The sequence below is a fragment of the Myotis yumanensis genome, unplaced genomic scaffold, assembly GCF_028538775.1.
Source record: "Myotis yumanensis isolate MYYU_CA2020_CCGP unplaced genomic scaffold, mMyoYum1.0.hap1 SCAF_4, whole genome shotgun sequence".
NCBI classification, from domain to species: Eukaryota; Metazoa; Chordata; class Mammalia; order Chiroptera; family Vespertilionidae; genus Myotis; species Myotis yumanensis.
This window is the reverse complement of record NW_027223755.1, coordinates 105646425-105665786: the sequence shown is the minus strand read 5'-3', so window position 1 is coordinate 105665786 and position 19362 is coordinate 105646425. Positions and strand designations below refer to the sequence as shown.

General features: G+C 45.7%; 1 protein-coding gene across 1 annotated transcript in view; it reads left to right on the top strand.

The window, feature by feature from the left end:
• Positions 1 to 17090, top strand: part of LOC139008328 (acyl-coenzyme A synthetase ACSM1, mitochondrial-like) — a 49572-nt gene extending 32482 nt beyond the window's left edge. The window contains exons 11-14 of the mRNA XM_070411644.1: positions 463 to 590; positions 1584 to 1683; positions 4037 to 4156; positions 16753 to 17090. Of these exons, the coding sequence (XP_070267745.1) occupies positions 463 to 590; positions 1584 to 1683; positions 4037 to 4156; positions 16753 to 16848 (444 nt within the window). The 3' untranslated portion in view covers positions 16849 to 17090. The remainder of the gene's footprint in view (positions 1 to 462; positions 591 to 1583; positions 1684 to 4036; positions 4157 to 16752) is intronic.
• Positions 17091 to 19362: the final 2272 nt, after the last annotated feature.

The following is a 19362-nucleotide window of genomic DNA, read 5'->3' as shown; positions in this document are numbered from 1 at the left end:
ATTGACCAGGTAGATCCTGCACGTCCCCTACTAGGGACTAAGCCCACAACCTGGGCATGTGCCCTGACCAGGAAGTGAACTAGCAACCTTTCGGTACATGGGATGATGCTCAACCAACTGAGGCACACTTGTCAGGGCCACAAGCTCTCTTTGAGGATGAGATGAGATAGCACTTGGGGAAGAAAATTCATTTAGCAAATGTTTATTGACATCTTTCATCTATTCAGCTACTGTGTTATATTAATATCAATTGTCAGTGTGTTTTGTGCATTATTTGACAAATAATGCAGTAGCATTCATTGAGTGTTTGCATGTAAAGCAAATAGACTCAGAGAGATTACAAAAGTTGCACAGGTGCCTGGTGGCATGAGAAGCAGAATTCAAATCCAGGTGTGAGCCCCAGGTTGGAGCTCAACATCTCTAAACTCACAGCCTTTAACAAGAGCGCCGTTCTCTTTGCAGAATGACCCAGTGAAGACAGCCAAAGTGGAGTGTGGGGACTTTTACAACACTGGGGACAAAGCAACTATTGACGAAGAGGGCTACATCTGGTTCCTGGGGAGGGGCGATGACATCATCAACGCCTCTGGGTAGGTGTGGCTGACCTGGGGCCTGGCAGCTCTAGCTTGCTTCACCATTCCTCCATGCACTGGGGATGGACCCTCAGCCTATTCCTGATGCAGCCATGTCTACAGGGCCCTGGCCGGGGGTATCTGTGCATGTCCCCCAACATCAAAATAAAGGTCCAGAAGGCCTGGAAGTGCAACCACAGTAGATACTGTGCAATTTAAAGAGGGGATATAGGACTGGGAAGGGAGACTTATCTGAGCCCTTATTTGTCTCCATTGGTTGGGGGAAATTATTCTCTGTGTTCCTCTAATTAAAGGGACATATGTCACAGAACAACAACAATAGCAGCTAAGCTTGTGGAGTACTTACTGTGTGAAAGTACACTCCTCTGTGCTTTGCTTAACCCAGTAGATGCCATTATTGTGCCTGTTTTACAGATGAGAACACTGAGTCACTGACCAGTGAACTAAGTTGCTGAAAGTTTCCAAGGTAGTGCAGGGAGAAGCCCAGACTTGAAATGAGGCAGTGTGGCTCCCCACCTGTTGTCCCTACCGCTTAGGTGATTTATGGAGGAAAAGTGACACAAGTAACAACTTCCCTTGGATGCATCAGGGAAATTAAGTCGGTTTTACTTTTTAAATTTCTAAATGAGATGCTGATGTAGTGGGACAGAATTTCCCTAAACTTTAAGACAAAGTCTGAGGCTCCCAAGAGTATAGTAAGAGTCCTGCTGGGAAGCTCCTGGTGCCACGCCCACAGCCCAGGAGGACAGCCTTCCACCCCCACCCGCCCTCCAGAGGCAGTGAGGGGAGACCTGGGAGCATCTGAGCCTGGAACGCCCAGGTCTTCACATCCTGGTCCCACTGCAGCGCCTTTTCACAGGCCTCTGGCTCTTGTGAAGGTTGCCCTCTGTGCCCAGGGGAGCTGTGACTCCCAAACATGGGATTGGAGGCCTGGGTCACTCCAGCCCTGGCATCTGCTCAGACCCAGAGCAGGAACCCTTGGTCCCGCAGGTACCGCATTGGGCCGGCAGAGGTGGAGAGCGCCCTGGCTGAGCATCCAGCGGTGGCTGAGTCAGCTGTGGTGAGCAGCCCGGACCCGATCCGAGGGCAGGTGAGGAGCAGGACAGGAGGTCATGGGGTCTGGAAGGCTGGTGCAGGGGAACCTTCCAGAGCAGTTGGTGTGTGCGGCGCAGTTACACCGTATGGGCAGCAGGAGGCACTGTGGCATCATCCGTGACATCCTGACTAGATACTGGGTGAGCTGGCTCATTTAACCCTCACCACAACCTATTGAGTTAGAGACTCTTCCTTATTATACCTTTTAATAGACAAAGAGACAGCATACAGAAGTTAAATAACTTGCCTGGATTGCACTGTGCTGGAGCCAGGATGGAAATCTGAGCACTCTGTTTCCAATGCATTCAGTGGATTTATTGAGCACCTACTATATACACGGCCCTGTGCAATTAAGTGGGGACATAAATCCTATCTAATAAAACATGGTAATTAGCCGTACCTCCGCTACCCTTCCCATTGGCTAATCAGGGCGATATGCAAATTAACTGCTAGCCAAGATGGCGGCCGGCAGCCAGGCAGCTAGAAGCGAACATGAGGCTTGCTTGCTTCAGTGAGGGAGGACTCCAACGTTCCCCGCCTGCTGCTGCCGGCCTCTGAGCTTGCAGTTTGAAACATTGTTACAAATATAGAAGCTAAACAAAATCCCAGAAACCTGCTTTCAGCCAGCCAAGGCCTCAGAGCTGGATTTGAAACAGTGTTTCGATTATAGAACCCAAACAAACCAAATACCTGCTTTCAGCAGCCGAGGCCTAAGAGCTGGAGCCAAGCCTCAGAGCTAAAGCTGGCCCAGTATTAAAAAAAAAAGAAAAAAAGGAGCGGTTGGGAGCTTTAGTCACCCGCCAGCCTGAAAACAGCCCTCAGCCCCTCACCCAGGCTGGCCAGGCACCCCAGTGGGGACCCCCACCCTGATCCAAGACACCCTTCAGGGCAAACCAGCCGGCCCCCACCTGTGCACCAGGCCTCTATCCTATATAGTAATATGCCTCCCAGCACCGGGATCAACGTGACAGGGGGCAGCGACCAAACCCCCTGATCCCCCTGTGGCTCTGTGTGTGACAGGGGGCAGGACCACAACCTCCCTATCTGCCCTGCTCTGTTTGTGACAGGGGAAGGCGCCCCAACCCCCACCCTCCCACGGGCCCTGCTCTGTATGTGATGGGGTAGAGCCATAACCTCCCCATTGGCCCTGCCCTGAGTGTGACAGGGTGCGGCGCCCCAACCCCCTGATCGGCCTTGCTCTGTGGGTGACAGAGGGCGGCGCCCCAACGCCCCCCCCCCCCCACTGGCCCTGCTCTGTGTGTGACAGGGGGGAGCTCCCCAACCCCCTGATCGACCCTGCTGTGTGCGTGACAGGGGGTGGCACCGCAACCTCCCCATCGACCCTGCCTTGAGTGTGACAGGGGGCGGTGCCCCAACCCCCCAATCGGCCCTACCCTGAACTTGACTGAGGGTGGCATCGCAACCTCCCGATCCGCCCTCTCTGTGCATGACAGGGGGCGGTGCCCCAACTCCCCAATCGGCCCTGCTCTGAGCCTGACCAGGGGCTGCACCTAGGGATTGGGCCTGCCCTCTGCCCCCCGGGATCAGGCCTAAGCCAGCAGGTCATTATCTCCCGAGGGGTCCCAGACTGCGAGAGGGCACAGGCCGGGCTGAGGGACCCCCTCTCCCCGCCAAGTGCACAAATTTTTGTGCACCGGGCCTCTAGTAACAATATAAAAGCAGTAAGTTAAGCCCAGCCTGTGTGGCTCAGAGGTTGAGTGTCGACCCAGGAACCAGGTTTGATTCCCAGTCAGGACACATGCCAGGTTGCGGGCCAGATCCCCAGTAAGGGGCCTGCAGGAGGAAGCAGGGTGATGATTCTCTCTCATCATTGATGCTTCTATCTCTCCCCCTCCTTTCCTCTCTGAAATCAATAAAAACGTATTTCTTTTTAAAAAAAGGATCAACAACTGCTTAAAAAATGAAAACAATAAGATCAATAAATTACCAACAATTCTTAAATGCCCACAAGGTTCCAGGCACAGAACTGTACATACATTAGTGGTAAAAATGATAATGAAAACAATGATGCTGGGGAGAATAATAAAGTTACACTGGGTGCATGTTTTGTGTGCATCATCTCATGGAATCTGAACATAAGGCCACCATGTTCAGCTCCATGGGATGAACCTGTACTCTGCGCATGTCACAGAGAAGGAATTTGAGGTTAAATGATTTCGCAAGGGAAAGAGGAGAAATTGGAAGTATTTGGGTTTGAACCTGGTCTTATCCTTTTCCAAAGGCTCAGGTGTCAGCCAGCTTTGCCATTCACTGCATTAACACTTACTTTTAAACCAGGGAACTGGGTGGCACTCACCCTGAGGCCGGGCTCTGGTTCTGCGTTGCAGGTGGTGAAGGCCTTCATTGTCCTGACCCCACAGTTTCTGTCCCATGACCCGGACCAGCTCGCCAAGGAGCTGCAGGAGCACGTGAAGGCAGTGACAGCCCCGTACAAGTACCCGAGGAAGGTGAGTGGGGCCGATGCTCGAGCCCTTCCTTGCTCTGCTGCCCCAAGTCTGGTCAGGTGGCCGGGAGACAGTGTAACCGCACATAGAACGAGCATTTTTCTCTGCAGAACAAGCAATTCGGCCTAGGGGTGGATGCAGCCAACTGAATGGGATGGATCTCTATTCTGGGTTGGAAACCCCAAAACATGCTGCACATCACCCTGAGGGCAAAAAAAATCAGACCAGTGCCCAAAGCTATCCAAGGAGGCTATTTAACATCCTTCAAAATTTGAAAAAGACATCCAAATCAGCCCCTTTCTAACTATTCCTAAGCATGATTCATACTAAGAAATACATTTGATACTGCCACTCAATACTTATTTATGTACACAGTAAATGAGTGTTAACAAAATTATATTTATTTTTTATTTTATTTTTTAAATTTTTTTATTGCTTAAAGTATTACAAAAGGTAACAAAATTATATTTATCCTTAGAACATTCAGTCCATTCTCCTTTTTAGAGGTAAAATAATTAGTCCTTTACATGCAATAAATGAATATTTCAAGAAAAATGATTTTAAATATAATAATATTACATGCAATAAACATTTCAAAAAATTATTTTAAATATAATATATTACATGCAATAAACATTAATATTTCAAGAGGAAAAAGATTTTAAATATAATAATATTACCAAAATTGTCCTAACATAATATAATATCACAAAAGTTGTAGGAGATATTAAAAATCTGCAAATAACAGGATTACTTCTATTATATTTTAAAATATTTTTTTCTCTGGCTCTATTTTTGTTCATCAGTTTATGTTGTTCATTATATTTCACAAATGAGTGAGATTATGTGATATTTATCTTTCTCCAACTGGCTTATTTTAATTAGCATAATGGTCTCCAGTTCCATCCATGCTTTTGCAAATGGTAACAGTTCCTTCTTTTCACAGCAGCATAGTATTCCATTGTGTAGATGTACCACTGTTTTGGAATCCACTCATCTGCTGATGGGCACTTAGGCTGTTTCGAAATCTTAGCTATTGTAAATTGTGCTGCTATGAACGTAGGGGTGCATACATCCTCTCTGATTGGTATTTCTGATTTCTTGGGATATATATATCCTAGAAGTAGGATTACTGGGTCAAATGGGAGTTCTACTTTTAATTTTTGGAGGAAACTCCATACTGTTTTCCATGGTGGCTGCACCAGTCTGCATTCCCACCAGCAGTGCACAGGGGTTCCTTTTTCTCTGCATCCTCCCCAGCATTTGTCGTTTATTGATTTGTTGATGATAGCCATTCTGACAGGTGTGTGATGGTACCTCATTGTCATTTTGATTTGCATCTCTTGGATGATTAGTTACTTTGAGCATGTTTTCATATGTCTCTTGGCTTTCTTTTTAAAAAAAGTATGTTTTATTGATTTTTTACAGAGAGGAAGGGAGAGGGATAGAGAGTTAGGAACATCGATGAGAGAGAAACATCTATCAGCTGCCTCCTGCACACCCCCTACTGGGGATGTGCCCATAACCAAGGTATATGCCCTCTACCAGACTCGAACTTGGGACCCCTCAGTCCACAGGCTGACGCTCTATGCAGTGAGCAACACCGGCTAGGGCTCTCTTGGCCTTCTGTATGTCCTCTTTTGAAATTGTCTATTTAGGTCTTTTACCCATCTTTTGATTGCATTGTTTATCTTCCTTTTGTTAAGTTGTATGAGTTCCCTGTAAATGTTGGATATTAAACACTTATCTGAGATAGCATTGGCAAAAATGTTTTCCCATGCAGTGGGCTCTCTTGTTGTTTTGTTGATGGTTTCTTTTGCTGTGCAAAGCTTTTTATTTTGATGTAGTCCCATTTGTTTATTTTCTCCTTAGTTTCCATTGCCCTAGGAGCTGTATCAGTAAAGATATTGCTATGACATAGGTCTGATATTTTGCTGCCTATGGATTCTTCTAAGATTTTTATGGTTTCCGTCTTACATTTAAGTCCTTTATCCATTTTGAGTTTATTTTTGTGTATGGTGTAAGTTGCTGGTCTAGTTTGATTTTTTTGCATGAATTGTTCCAATGATCCCAACACCATATATTGAAGAGACTATTTTGACTCCATTGTATGCTCTTGCCTCCTTTGTCAAATACTAATTGAGCATAATGGCTTGGGTCGATTTCTGGGTTCTCTGTTTGGTTCCATTGGATTATATGTCTGTTCTTGTGCCAGTACCAGGCAGTTTTGAGAATAGTGGCTTTTAATATAGCTGGATATTTGGTATTGTGATCCCTCCAACTTTGTTCTTCTTTCTCAGGATTGTTGAGGCCATTTGGGGTCTTTTTTAAATTCCATATGAATTTTTGGAGAATTTGTTCAAGGTCTGTGAAATATTCCATTGGTATCTTACTGGGGATTGCATGGAATCTATAGATTTCTTTGGATAGTATGGACATTTTACTGATGTTGATTCTATGAATCCATAAACATGGTATATTCTTCCATATGTTTATGTCTTCCTCTATCTCCTTTTTCAAAGTCCTGTAGTTATCTGAGTACAGGTATTCTACCTTGTTAGTTCAGTTTATTTCTAGGCATCTTAATTTTTTTATTGCAATGGTAAATGGAATTGTTATTTTAGTTTCTCTTTCTGTGAGTTCATTATCCTATATAATAAAAGGCCAATATGCAAATCAACTGAACAGCAAAATGACCAGTCGCTATGATGTGCACTGACCACCAGGGGGCATATGCTCAATGCAGGAGCACCACTCAGCCTGAAGCCGGGCTCATGGCTGGCAAGTGCAGCGACCTCTCCCACCTCCTCAGTAGTGCTAAGGATGTTCAACTGCAGCTTAGGCCTGCTCCCCATAGTGAATGGGCCTAACCCATCAGTTGGACATCCCCCGAGGGTTCCCGGACTGCGAGATGGCGCAGGTCGGGCTGAGGGCCACCCTCAAGTGCACAAATTTCATGCTCTTGGCCTATTGTTGGTGTATAAAAAAGCCATAGATTTCTGGGTGTTAAAGTTGTATCTGCTACATTGCCAAATTCATTTATTAAGTGGATTAGCTTTTTGATGGAGTCTTTAGGGTTTTCTATGTACAATATCATATCATCTGCAAATAATAAGTTTTACTTCTTCTTTTCCAATTTGGATACCTTTCATTTCTTTTCTTGTCTGATGACTATGGCTAGCACTTCCAGTACTATGTCAAACAGGAGTGGTAAGTGGGCATCGCTGTCTTGTTCCTGTTCTTAGGGGAAAGGGTTTTAGTTTTTGCCCATTGAGTATGCTGTTTGTTGTTGGTTTGTCATATATGCCTTTATCATGTTGAGATATTCTCCCTCTATTCCCACTTGGCTGAGAGTTTTTATAAAAAAACTAGAAGCCAGTGTACGAAATTCATGCATTGTGGTGACGGGTCCCTCAGCCCAGCCTCTCCCTCTCACAGTCTGGGAGCCCTCAGGGGATGTCCTACTGACGACTTAGGCCCACTCCCCTCTGCAGGAGGTGACCAGGATAATGAAGGGAAGGTGCCACTCCCATCACCCCACTGCTGCGGCTACTGATGGCCGCCGCAGTCGCCAAGGTGTCTTCATCAACATGTATTCCAGCCCCTTCACTACGAAAAAATGACAACTTTCTTTATGTTATGCCCAGATTTCAAGATCCCCAAAAGCCCACCAGGGAGCCATCCGAGTCCGATGCAAAAGCAAAGAGTCTTTATTCGAGCTAGCTCGGCTCCCCGACCACACTCACCGATGCAACGGCAAGCCAAGTAGCAGAGAGAGAGAACTCTGTGTGGAGAGAGGTTTTATAGGAGGGTTGGAGTAAGGGGAGGAGAAAGGACTGTGGGCCCTGCCGATTGGCCAGGCGCAAGTCGGTGTCTTGTTACACAAGATGTGGTCATATCTATGGCGTGCACTTCCCTTGATTGTCATTGGTTAGTTTAAAGAAGTCCTGGGTGTGGCTAGCAGAGGCTTAGGCTTCCAGGAAGAAGCTCCTTGCTGAGCACATGGCTGCCCCAAAATGGAGGATCCGGGGTAAGATGGAGGGCGTAGCCCTTACCCTGGGGCAAGATGGAGGATGTAGCCCTTGCCCTTTCACATTAGGCATTTTCAAGATGTGTCTTTCATAGGATATGACATTTCTTCCTTTCTTTTTTTTATCCTCACCTGAGGATAGGTTTCCATTGATTTTTAGAGAGCAGGAAGAGAGAGGGAAAGACAGAGAGAAACATCAATGTGAGAGGGATACTTCAATTGGTTGCCTCCTGCATGAGCCTTGACCTGGGCCCTGGCCAGGGAGGAGCCAGCAACCTAGATACATGCCCTTGATCAGAATCGAACCCGGACCCTGCGGTCCACAGACCGAGGCTCTACCACTGAGCCAAACCGGCTAGGGCAGGATATGACATTTCTTAGCCCCTCCAGCAGCGGACCCCTGTTTTTCCTTCAGGAGTGAGGTGGAAAAACCCTAGATTACCTTCTTGGATTCTTATTACCCAAGTTGCCAAGAACACTGTGAGTGGCAGTGTACAGGGAGCTTAGCCAATGAGCTGTCAGAAAGGGTGCTTCCTTTGCAGCTCACGCACATAGGCCCCCCCCCCCCCCCCCCCCCCCCCGCAGCTGGCAAGCCACACAGCAGCAGCTCAGAGCACACCCTCACCTGGTGTGTGTCCGCTGGGTTGGGGGCATGCTCCGAGCCACAGAGGCAGATGCCCCCGTGTGTTGTGTCTCTGCTCCGGCCCTCCCCTAGCCCCAACCTCCCCGCAGCCACTGGGGTTGGGGGCGGCACTCAGTTTCCTCCCGCCCATCTTTGCACGCAGCTCCTCCTGAGCTGGTGATGTAGCCTTCTCTTGAGCCGGTCATGACTCCTTAAGGCAGCGGTTCTCAATCTTCTGCCCTTTAAATACAGTTCCTCGTGTTGTGACTCAACCATAAAATTACTTTCGTTGCTACTTCATAACTGTAATGTTGCTACTGTTATGAATCGTAATGTAAATATCTGATATGCAGGATGGTCTTAGGCGACCCCTGTGAAAGAGTCATTCGACCACCAAAGGGGTAGCGACCCACAGATTGAGAACCGATGCCTTAAGGCATCCTGGCTAATTTGCATATTACCTCTTTATATATATACTAGAGGCGCGGTGCATGAAATTTATGCACGGGGGGCGGGGTCCCCTCAACCCAGCCTGCACCCTCTCCAATCCAGTACCACTGGCTCCTAATTGCTCAGCTGCCTGCCTGCCTAGTTGCCCCTAACTGCCCCCCCATGGGCTGATTGCCCCTCACTGCCCTGTGTGCCAGCCTGATCACCCCTAACTGCTCCCTCCCTGCCGGCCTGGTCACCCCCAACTGCCCCCCCTGCTGGCCTAGTTGCCCTTAACTGCCCCCCCCCCCCCCCGCTGGCCTGGTCACCCCTCATGGCCCCTCCCCGCTGGCCTGGTTGCCCCACACAGCCTGCTGTTCAGTTGTTTGGCCATCCCTCACTAACTCCCCTGCCGGTCTGGTCGCCCCATGCAGCCTGTTTGGTCATCCGTTCGGTTGTTTCGGTTGCGATGGTCGTTTAGACTTTTATATATAGATATATAGATGGGCATTGGATTTTGTCAAATGCTCTTTCTGCATCTATTGATATGACCATGTTATATTTGTCTTTCTATTTGTTTATATGATGTATCACATTTATTGATTTGCCAATATTATGCCAGCCTTGCAACCCTGGAATAAATCCCACTTGATCATGATGTATGATCTTTTTAATATAGTGCTGAATGCAATTTGCTAATATTTTGTTGAGGATTTTAGCATCTATGTTTATCAGGAATATTGGCCTGTAATTCGCTTTCTTTTAGTGTCTTTATCCGGTTTTAGAATTAGGATAATGTAGGCCTCATAAAAGGAGTTTGGAAGTGTTCCTTCCTCTTGGATTTTCTGAAAGAGTTCGAGGAGTATAGGTGTTAGCTGTTCTTTGAATGTTTGGTAAAACTCCCCTGTAAAGCCATCCAGACCTGGGCTTTTGTTTGGTGGGAGTATTTTTATTACTGCTTCAATTTCATCAGTTGTTATTGGCCTATAAGGGTTTTTTGAATCTTCCTGATTTAGTTTTGGGAGATTGCATTTTTCTAGGAATTTGTCTATTTCATCCACATAGTCCAGCTTGTTGGCATATCATTGTTCATGGTATTTTCTTACAATCCTTTGTATTTCTGTGGTGTCAGTGGTTACTTCTCCACTTTAGTTTCTGATTTTATTTATTTGGGTCCTCTCTCCTTGTTTCTTTCCTTTTTAAAAAAATATATTTTATTGATTTTTTACAGAGAGGAAGGGAGAGGGATAGAGAGTCAGAAACATCAATGAGAGAGAAACATCGATCAGCTGCCCCCTCTACATCCCCCACTGGGGACAGGCCCGCAATCAAGGTACATACCCTTGACCGGAATCAAACCCGGGACCCTTGAGTCCGCAGGCTGCCGCTCCATCCACTGAGCCAAACCGGTTAGGGCTCTCCTTGTTTCTTGATGAGTCTGGCTAATGGTTTATCAATTTTGTTTATCCTTTCAAAGAACCAGCTCTTGGTTTCATTGTTTGTTTTTTTTTTGTATTTTTTTTTGTCTCTATGTTATTTATTTTTGCTCTAATATTTATTATTTCCTTTCTTCTACTTACTCTGGGCTTTTGTTGTTGTTCTTTTTCTAGTTCTTTAAGTTGAATGGTTAAATATTTTATTGTTAATTTTTCTTGTTTTTTGAGGTATGCTTGTAGTGCTATGAACTTCACTCTCAGGAATGCTTTTGCTGTGTCCCTGAGATTTTGGGTTGTTGTGTGTTCATTTTCATTTGTTTCCAGGAAGGTTATTTTTTTAATTTCTTGATGTCATTGATAACCAATTCTTTGTTTAGTAACATGCTATTTAGCCTCCATGTGTTTGAATGTTTTGGGGTGTTTTTATTGTAGTTGATTACTAATTTCATTATACTGTGATATGAGGAGATGCCTGATAGGATTTTAATTTTCTTGAGCTTGTAGAGACTTGTTTTGTGTCCTATCATGTGGTCTATCTCTGTGAATGATCCATGTGCACTTGAGAAGAATGTATATTCTGCTGCTTTGGGGTGAAATGTTCTATAAATGTCAATTAAATCCATCTGATCCAGTGTGTTCTTTAGAGTCTCTGTTTCCTTATTAAGTTTTTGTCTGGAAGATCGATCCGGTGAAGCAGATGGGTGTTAAACTCCCCTGCTATGACTGTATTGTTGTAGATCTCTCTGTTAAAGTACTCTGTAATATATATATATATATATATTTATATATATATATATATATATTAATTTATATATATATATAATTTTATTCTCCTATATTGGGTGCATTGATGTTTACCAGGGTTTTATCCTCTTGTTGGATCCATCCCTTTAGTATTAAGTAGCGATCTTTGCTGTTTCTTGTGATGGCCTTCATTTTGAAGTCTATTTTTTCGGATATGAGTATTGCTACTCCAGCTTTTTATTCTTTTCCACTTGCATGGAAAGTTTTTTTCCATTCCTTCACTCTCATCCTGTATGTGCCTTTTGTTTTGAGATGGGTCTCTTGTAGACAGTATAAAGTTGGGTCATGTTTTTGTATCCATTCAGCTACCCTACGCCTTTTAAAAAATAAATATATTTTTATTGATTTCAGAGAGGAAGAGAGAGGGAGAGAGATAGAGAGATAGAAACATCAATGATGAGAGAGAATCATTGATCAGCTGCCTCCTGCCTGCCCCCCACTGGGGATTGAGCCTGCAACCCAGGCATGTGGCCTGACCGGGAATCAAACCTTGACCTCTTGGTTCATTGGTGGACACTCAACTACTAAGCCATGCCAGCCAGGCCCCTACACCTTTTGATTGAAGCATTTAATCCATTTACATTTAGGGTTATTATTGATAGGTACTTATTTATTGCCATTTTAATTCTGTATGGCTAGGTTTCTCTCTCTTTTTCTTCTTCTCATTACAGCAATACCTTTAGTATTATTTGTAATGCTGGTTTGGTGATGATATACTCCTTTAGTCTTTTTTTTTTTGTCTGAGATAAAGAATGACATAACACAAATAAAGAACACATTGGAAGGAATACACCATCTATTTGACCATCTAATTTGAATGATAGCCTTGCTGGATATAGTAATCTTGGTCTCAAATCTTTGCTTTCGATTACCTTGAGCACCTCATGCCATTCCCGTCTGTCCTATGGAGTTTCTGATGAGAAATCAGGTGTCAGTCTTGTGGGAACTCCTTTGTGGGTAACAGTTGTCTTTTGTCTTGCTGCCTTTAAGATTCTCTCTCGGTCTTTAATTTTTGACATTTTAATGATGATGTGTCTGGCCGTGGCCTGTTTGGATTCTTTTTGTTTGGTGTTCTCTGTGCTTCCTGAACTTGTGTGACTTTTTCTTTTACCAGGTTAGGGAAGTTTTCTGCTATTATTTCTTTAAACACCTTCTCTATGCCTTTCTCCCTTTCTGCCTCTTCTGGCACACCTGTTTTTCTAATATTGTTATGTTTCATGTCTCCCACAGCTCCCTTAAGTTGTCCTCCTGTTTTTTAATGGTTTTCTTTTTGGTTCTGTAATTGAGTGTCTTCTAATTCACTTATTTGACCCTCAGCTTCCCCTAATCTTCTGTGTATTCCTTCCAATGTGTTCTTTATTTGTGTTATGTCATTCTTTATCTCAGAATGTTCTTTTTTCATAGTTATTATATATTTTTTCATGCTGTTGAGCTTTTTTTTTTTTTTTACCATAATCACTCTGAACTCTAATTCAGATAAATTTCTTATCTCTGCTTCATTTATCTCTTTTTCTGGAGAATTCTGTAGTTCTTTCATTTGGGGGTTGTTTCTTTGTCTCTTCATTTTGGCCGTCTGTTTGGATTTGTGACTAGGTAAGAGTTAGACCCTCTACACCTCTCAATCTCTAGTGCAGGACAGTGTTAAAGGCTGTTTCTGACTAATTTGATCCGGCAAAGACACAAAGCGTCCAAAGGCTGCCTCTACCTACAGATTGATAGGATTCCAACTTGAATTGCCCCCAGGTGATTGTCCTCAGGTGTGGCAAGAGTTTTTTCAACAGGGTGGGGCAGTTGCTTCTGCCTGGAGGCTAATTGTTACTTTTAATCTCTTAAGTGGCCTCAGAGCAAGGTGTTTGCCAATAGGGTATATCAACTGTCTCCCCCCAGGCAAGGCAAATGTCTATGTGGGGAAGATGACCCCTTGAGGGAATGAACCAGCCCAGGAAACTTGGGGTGCCTGCCTTCTGAACTCTATCTCCCGAGTCCCCAGTCCTGGGTTCTGCTCTCACAGCTCCAGTCCACTTCACCCTCCCTCTGCCGGAGCACACGGTGGGTGGCTCCACAGCAAAGTTAAGAGGGTAACTTAATTTTCAGCTGTTACTCCCTGGCACACAGCACCCCACTGCTTTTCACAGCCAGATGTTATGTGTGTACCCTCTTCAGTTTAGATTCTCTCTGCTGGGGAGCCCAGCTTGGGGATTACACCCCAGAGTTCTTAGTGGCAGCCTCCACTAAGAACTGTCCTTGGGCGCCCAGCCAGCACTTTCACACCTCCAACCCTCCTACAAGTCTCTATGCGGTCTCCACTTTTGGTTCTCTGACACCAGGGTTCTCTCCTGTGAGTTTTCCTTTCATTATTCAGGAAGTTTTTCTGCATTTTAGTTGTAATACCCGTTTGCTCCTGGGAGCATATCTGTGCAGCATCCACTCCCTCTGCCGCCATTTGAAATCTCATCTGTGGCAGTTCATTCTTATTCTTTTTATTCTACTGCATTTGTTTTCTGTTTACATCTTTATTTATTGTCAATCCTCACCTGAGGTTATTTTTTCCATTGGTTTTTAGAGAGAGTAGAAGGAAGGGAGGGATGGAAGGAGGGAGGGAGAAAGAGAGAGGGAGAGAGCAACATTGATGCAGAGAGACACATCAATTGGCTGCTCCCTGTACTCACCCCAACTGGGGCCTGGGATGGAAACTGCACCCAGGTACATGCTCTTGGTCTGGAATCACACCCATGACAGTTTGCTGTGTGGGCTGACGCTCCAACCACTGAGAAACACTGGCCAGGGCTCCATTTGTCTAATAGAGAAGTTATAAAATTATTTGTGAAGTGTAATATTATCTCATAATTTTAAATGATGTAGATTTTCTATTTTTAATATAAAGGTACCACAATATATTATTAAGACAAAAAGCAGATTATGAGAGAATATACATATTATTATTGTATTTGGTTAAAAACAAAGTTTGAAAGGATATGGATGTCAACACGTTAACATTTCCTACATTGTCTGAATGTTTATAGTCAGTGCATCTTATAAAGCTGTGTAGCTAACAGTTACTGAATATTTACTTCATGTGCCAGGCCCTGGATTCAATGCTTCATGTGCATTATTATTTCCTTTAATCCTCTCTGCAGCCTGAGATGGTCTAACCATGTATTTTACGGAGTTGAAATTGAGGCTCAGAGAATAGAGTTAATACAGGCAGAGTTGGACCTCGAACCATGTGTCTCCAACAGCAGCAGCATTCTTGCTTTTAATGTTAAGCTCTGCTGCCTCCTACAAAATAGAATGGTGGCCTCAATGGTGGGGGCCAAGTATGTCAGGTTCTCCTCCTGACCCCCTGAAGCTGGCTGCAGCCCTGTGACTTGCTCTGACCAATGAAATGTGGTGGAGTGAAGCGTGCCACCTCTCACAGGAGAGTCGGAACCTCTGAGCCTGGCCACCCTCTCTGTCCATCTCTGACAGCACCAGGAGTTTTCTCCTCACCCAGGTGGAGTTTGTCCCTGAGCTGCCCAAAACCGTCACTGGCAAGATCAAAAGGAGTGAACTTCAGGAAAAGGAGTACCAGTTAGGACCGGATAGATCAGTGGTTCCCAATCATTTTTGGTCATGCTCCATCTAAGCATCTCTAAAATCCTGAGGCCCCTCCCTTGTGACATATATTTTTTACTAGAGGCCTGGTGCACAAAATTCATGCATGATTATGGTCCCTAGGTCTGGCCTGTGATCAGGGCCATCTTCCCCAGATGCTCGCAGCCAACCCCACCCCCGCCACCACCCACCCTCGGTTCCCCATTTGCCTTTAGGTGATCTGTGCCTGAAGGCCAGGGGAAGGGAACGAGAGGTTGGCTGTTACCGCCCGCTTGCCGAGAGTTGCCATCAGGCGATTGGAGCCTGCCTGCTGGGGAAAGGGACCAAGAGGTGATCAGTGTGCCTCACAGTGACTGGACCAGCAGTCGTTCTGGTCATTCTGCCATTAGGGTCAATTTGCATGTTACCCTTTTATTATATAGGATAGAGACCTGGTACATGGGTGTGGGCCAGCTGGCCTGCCCTGAAGGGGTCCCCAGATTGGGGTGGGGGACCCTGCTGGGGTGGGGCCAGCATGGGCAAGGGGCCACTGGTGGTTTGCAGGTTGGCTATGCCCCTGATCAGGATGGGGGCCTGTGCTGGGGGGCATGGCTGTCCTGGGTGAGGCACCGCCGGGGGTTTGCAGGTTGGTCACGCTCCTGATTGGGATGGTGGTTCCTGCTGGGGCGGAGCTGGCCTGGGCATGGGGCAACTGGTGGTTTGCAGGCTGGCCACTGCCCCCTATTGGCGTGGGGGGTCCCTGCTGGGGGGTGGGTTTGGCCTGGGTGAGGGCCACTGGCAGTTTGCAGGCGGGCCACACCCCAGGCTTTGTCAGGAAGGACATCCAGAAGACATCTGGTCTATCTGGTCTAATTAGCATATTACCCTTTTATTAGTATAGATTATTCAAATAGTGAATTCCTATTCATGTGGAGGAAGCCTAAAAGGTCATTAACTTGGTCTAAAAAGCTCCCAAAGAACATGGCACCCATGAAAGGGAAAAATAAATGAACGAAAGGACCGTTAAAGTACTGAGTAAGAAATCACTAAGAAATTGTTAACAAATAATGATATGAAGTGATATGAAGAAATAGCAAATTAAGTTTCAAAACATATAATGGAGAACTGAAATGCATAGATCTCTCTCTCCCTCTCTCTCTCTCTCTCTATATATATATATCCCCCAGAACAATAAGAAATGGAAAAAATTCACTGTTAATAACTCATTTTCAAATTGCTCCCCTTAAAAATCAAATTGACCCACTGTGGGGCATGTGCCCCATGTTGAAAACCACTTGGCTAGATGTTATTGTCACAAACAGCCCCACAGCCACGAGGCTTATTGTAAGAAAGGCTCACGCCACATGCCCACCTGGTCTCCTGGGACCCGGTAGAGAAGCAGCCACCACGTAGGGACCTGCCAGGTGCTGTCAGAGATGGACAGAGAGGGTGGCCAGGCTCAGAGGTTCTGACTCTCCTGTGAGAGGTGGCACGCTTCACTCCCCCACATTTCATTGGTCAGAGCACGTCACAGGGCTGCAGCCAGCTTCGGGGGGTCAGGAGGAGGACCTGACATACTTGGCCCCCACCATTGAGGCCACCACCTGCTGCAGCCTGTTTGGGGGACGTGCAGGGTGGAGGGGGGAGTGGGGACTGGTAGGAAGTGACAGCAGGACTCAGGATGGTTTGCTTTCTCCTCACCCAGGTGGAGTTTGTCCCCGAGCTGCCCAAAACCATCACTGGCAAGATCAAAAGGAGTGAACTTCGGGAAAAGGAGTTTGGTCAGATGAAACGGCAGTAAATTCAGCATCTCTTCTGGCTGTGACCTTGGGCACACCCCTGGCTGCCTCGGTGCCCCCACATGGCGGGGCGAGGGGGGATGCTGAGGCTGATGGGGAAGGGCCCAGGACGGCCAGCATTCCCGCATTTCTGTTCTTTTAAGTGAACATCAGTCACTACCCTGCCTCCAAGGCTCTTGTTCCTTTGGATGCCCAGGCGGGCGCTCAGATCGGGGCTGAAGATAATAAAGTGCTGACATCGATATCAGGGTGCTCCTGCGTTGTGCCTTCATCGTGTGCATGAACCTGTGCTGAATGCGGTCCCTCCTTGCTCTCCCCCCTCCCCCTGGAGAGAGCACAGGGCCTGATTCTCCCTCCTGTTGCCTCCCACACACACCCCAGTGTTCCCAGGTGGCCCTGCACATCCAGTAGGTGACCAGGACCCGGAGTTCCGGGAGTGATGCTCTGAGCAGCCCCGGCACCTGCCTCCGCTGGGTCCCAGCCTAGGCCCGGGGCGGGCAAGTGAGTGACCAGGGACCAGGTTCCACAGGACTCTCCCAACTTCTCCAGAGGTGCCCCGTCCCTCATTCCTAGGAGGGACCTAGGGGCCTAGAGGTCGTACCCCTCAGCTTCCCCCCATGTGCACCCACCCACGCATTACTTCCCAGTTATACAGGGTCTTCAAGCCCTTCCCCCAGGGCCCAGAGTCCTCCCTAAAAACTCCCCTTCCACATTCTTTAAGTTCTTTCTGCCATCAGAGTCTTCCCCACCTTCTCCCCCAACAGTGGGGTTCTATGAACTGACCCTTCACTTCATCCATCCTTAGGATGGAACCCCCAGGGGCATATCACAGGCTGGGAGCAGCAGGGGCAGAAGGGGCTCAGCCTGGGGTGGGGAAGAAGCACATATTGTCTTCTTTTCCCTCACTCCTGGGAGTCACTGTTATGGAGATTGTCTCTAAAGCCCTTTGCAAGAGGGCACAGACACACAAACTCAAAGGGAAATGTACAGGTACCGCTTGGGGGTGATGTACTCCTTTAGCCTTTTTTTTTTTTTTTCATTGGGGAAGCTCCTTATTTAACTGTCTATTTTGAATGATAACCTTGCTAGATATAGTGATCTTGGTCTCAGATCTTTGTTTCCATTACCTTGAGTACTTTATGCCATTCCTATCTGACCTGTAGAGTTTCTGATGAGAAATCAGGTGTCAGCCTGATGGGAACTCTTTTGTAGGTAACAGTTTTCTTTTCTCTTGCTGCCTTTAAGATTCTCTCTTGGTCTTTAATTTTTGGCATTTTAATGATGATGTGTCTGGTCGTGGGCCTGTTTGGGTTATTCTTGCTTGGGGTTCTCTATGCCTCCTGGACTTGTGTGACTTTTTCCTTTACCAGGTTAGGGAAGTTTTCTGCCATTATTCCTTCAAACATGTTCTCTGTCCGTTCCTCCCTTTCTCCCTCTTTCGGCACACCTACTATGTGAACATTGCTACATTTTGTTGTATCCGAAATCAGCGAGCTGGACAAGACGCCTTAAAAAGCCAATTAGTTAGGAGTCATCTTTATTTTGCACAGGTTCAGAGCAGATTACCTCTGTCAAATTCTGAACACCCAAAGGAGGAAGCATTTTCTTTTTATATTCTTTTAGGTCCTTGTGTAAGTTATTTTTTACAGACAATTTGTAAACTTGAATACATATCATATCTAACAAACACCTGTCATATCTGTACAGACAATTTTGTAACCTTGAATACATACCATATCTAACAAACACCTGTCATATCTGTACAGACAATTTTGTAACCTTGAGTACATATCTATATAGACACCTGTAACCTTGGATGAACAAACACTTGGCATGAGAATATGGGAATTATTATCAGTATCAGTGTATCAGTCCCTTCAGATGGCTAGCTTGCAAGGTCAGACAGTTAAGTTTATCTTTTCTATTATTCAAGCTAAAAACAAAGTTATTTTACAGTCTAAAAATAACAGAGTTGACCTATAGAATAAGAGACTAAGAATAACAGCAGTTTCTCCAAAGGAGGGACCACTATGCTTCAGTTTCATGTTGTCCCACTATTCCCGTAAGCTGTTCTCTTGTTTTTTAATGGTTTTTCTTTTTGGTTCTCTGATTGAGTGATTTTTTCAACTCTGTCTTCTAATTCACTATTCCATCCTCAGCTTTCCCTAATTTGCTGTGTATTCCTTCCAAGGTGTTATTTATTTGTACTATGTCATTCGTTATTTCTGTTTTCAGAGTCCGAGTTACTATATCTTTTTTTTTCATGCTGTTGAGCATCTTTACCATCATTACCCTGAACTGTTTCAGATAAATTTCTTATCTGTGCTTTATTTATCTCTTCTTTTGAAGAATTCTCTTGTTCATTCTTTTGGGGGTGGTTTCTTTGTCTCCTCATTTTGACTGTGTATTTGGATTTGTGACTGTGTATTAAGTAGATCTGCTACGCCTCTCAATTTCTAGTGCAGAACAGTGTCAAATGCTGTTTCTTGACTAATTAGATCTGGCAAAGACTTAAG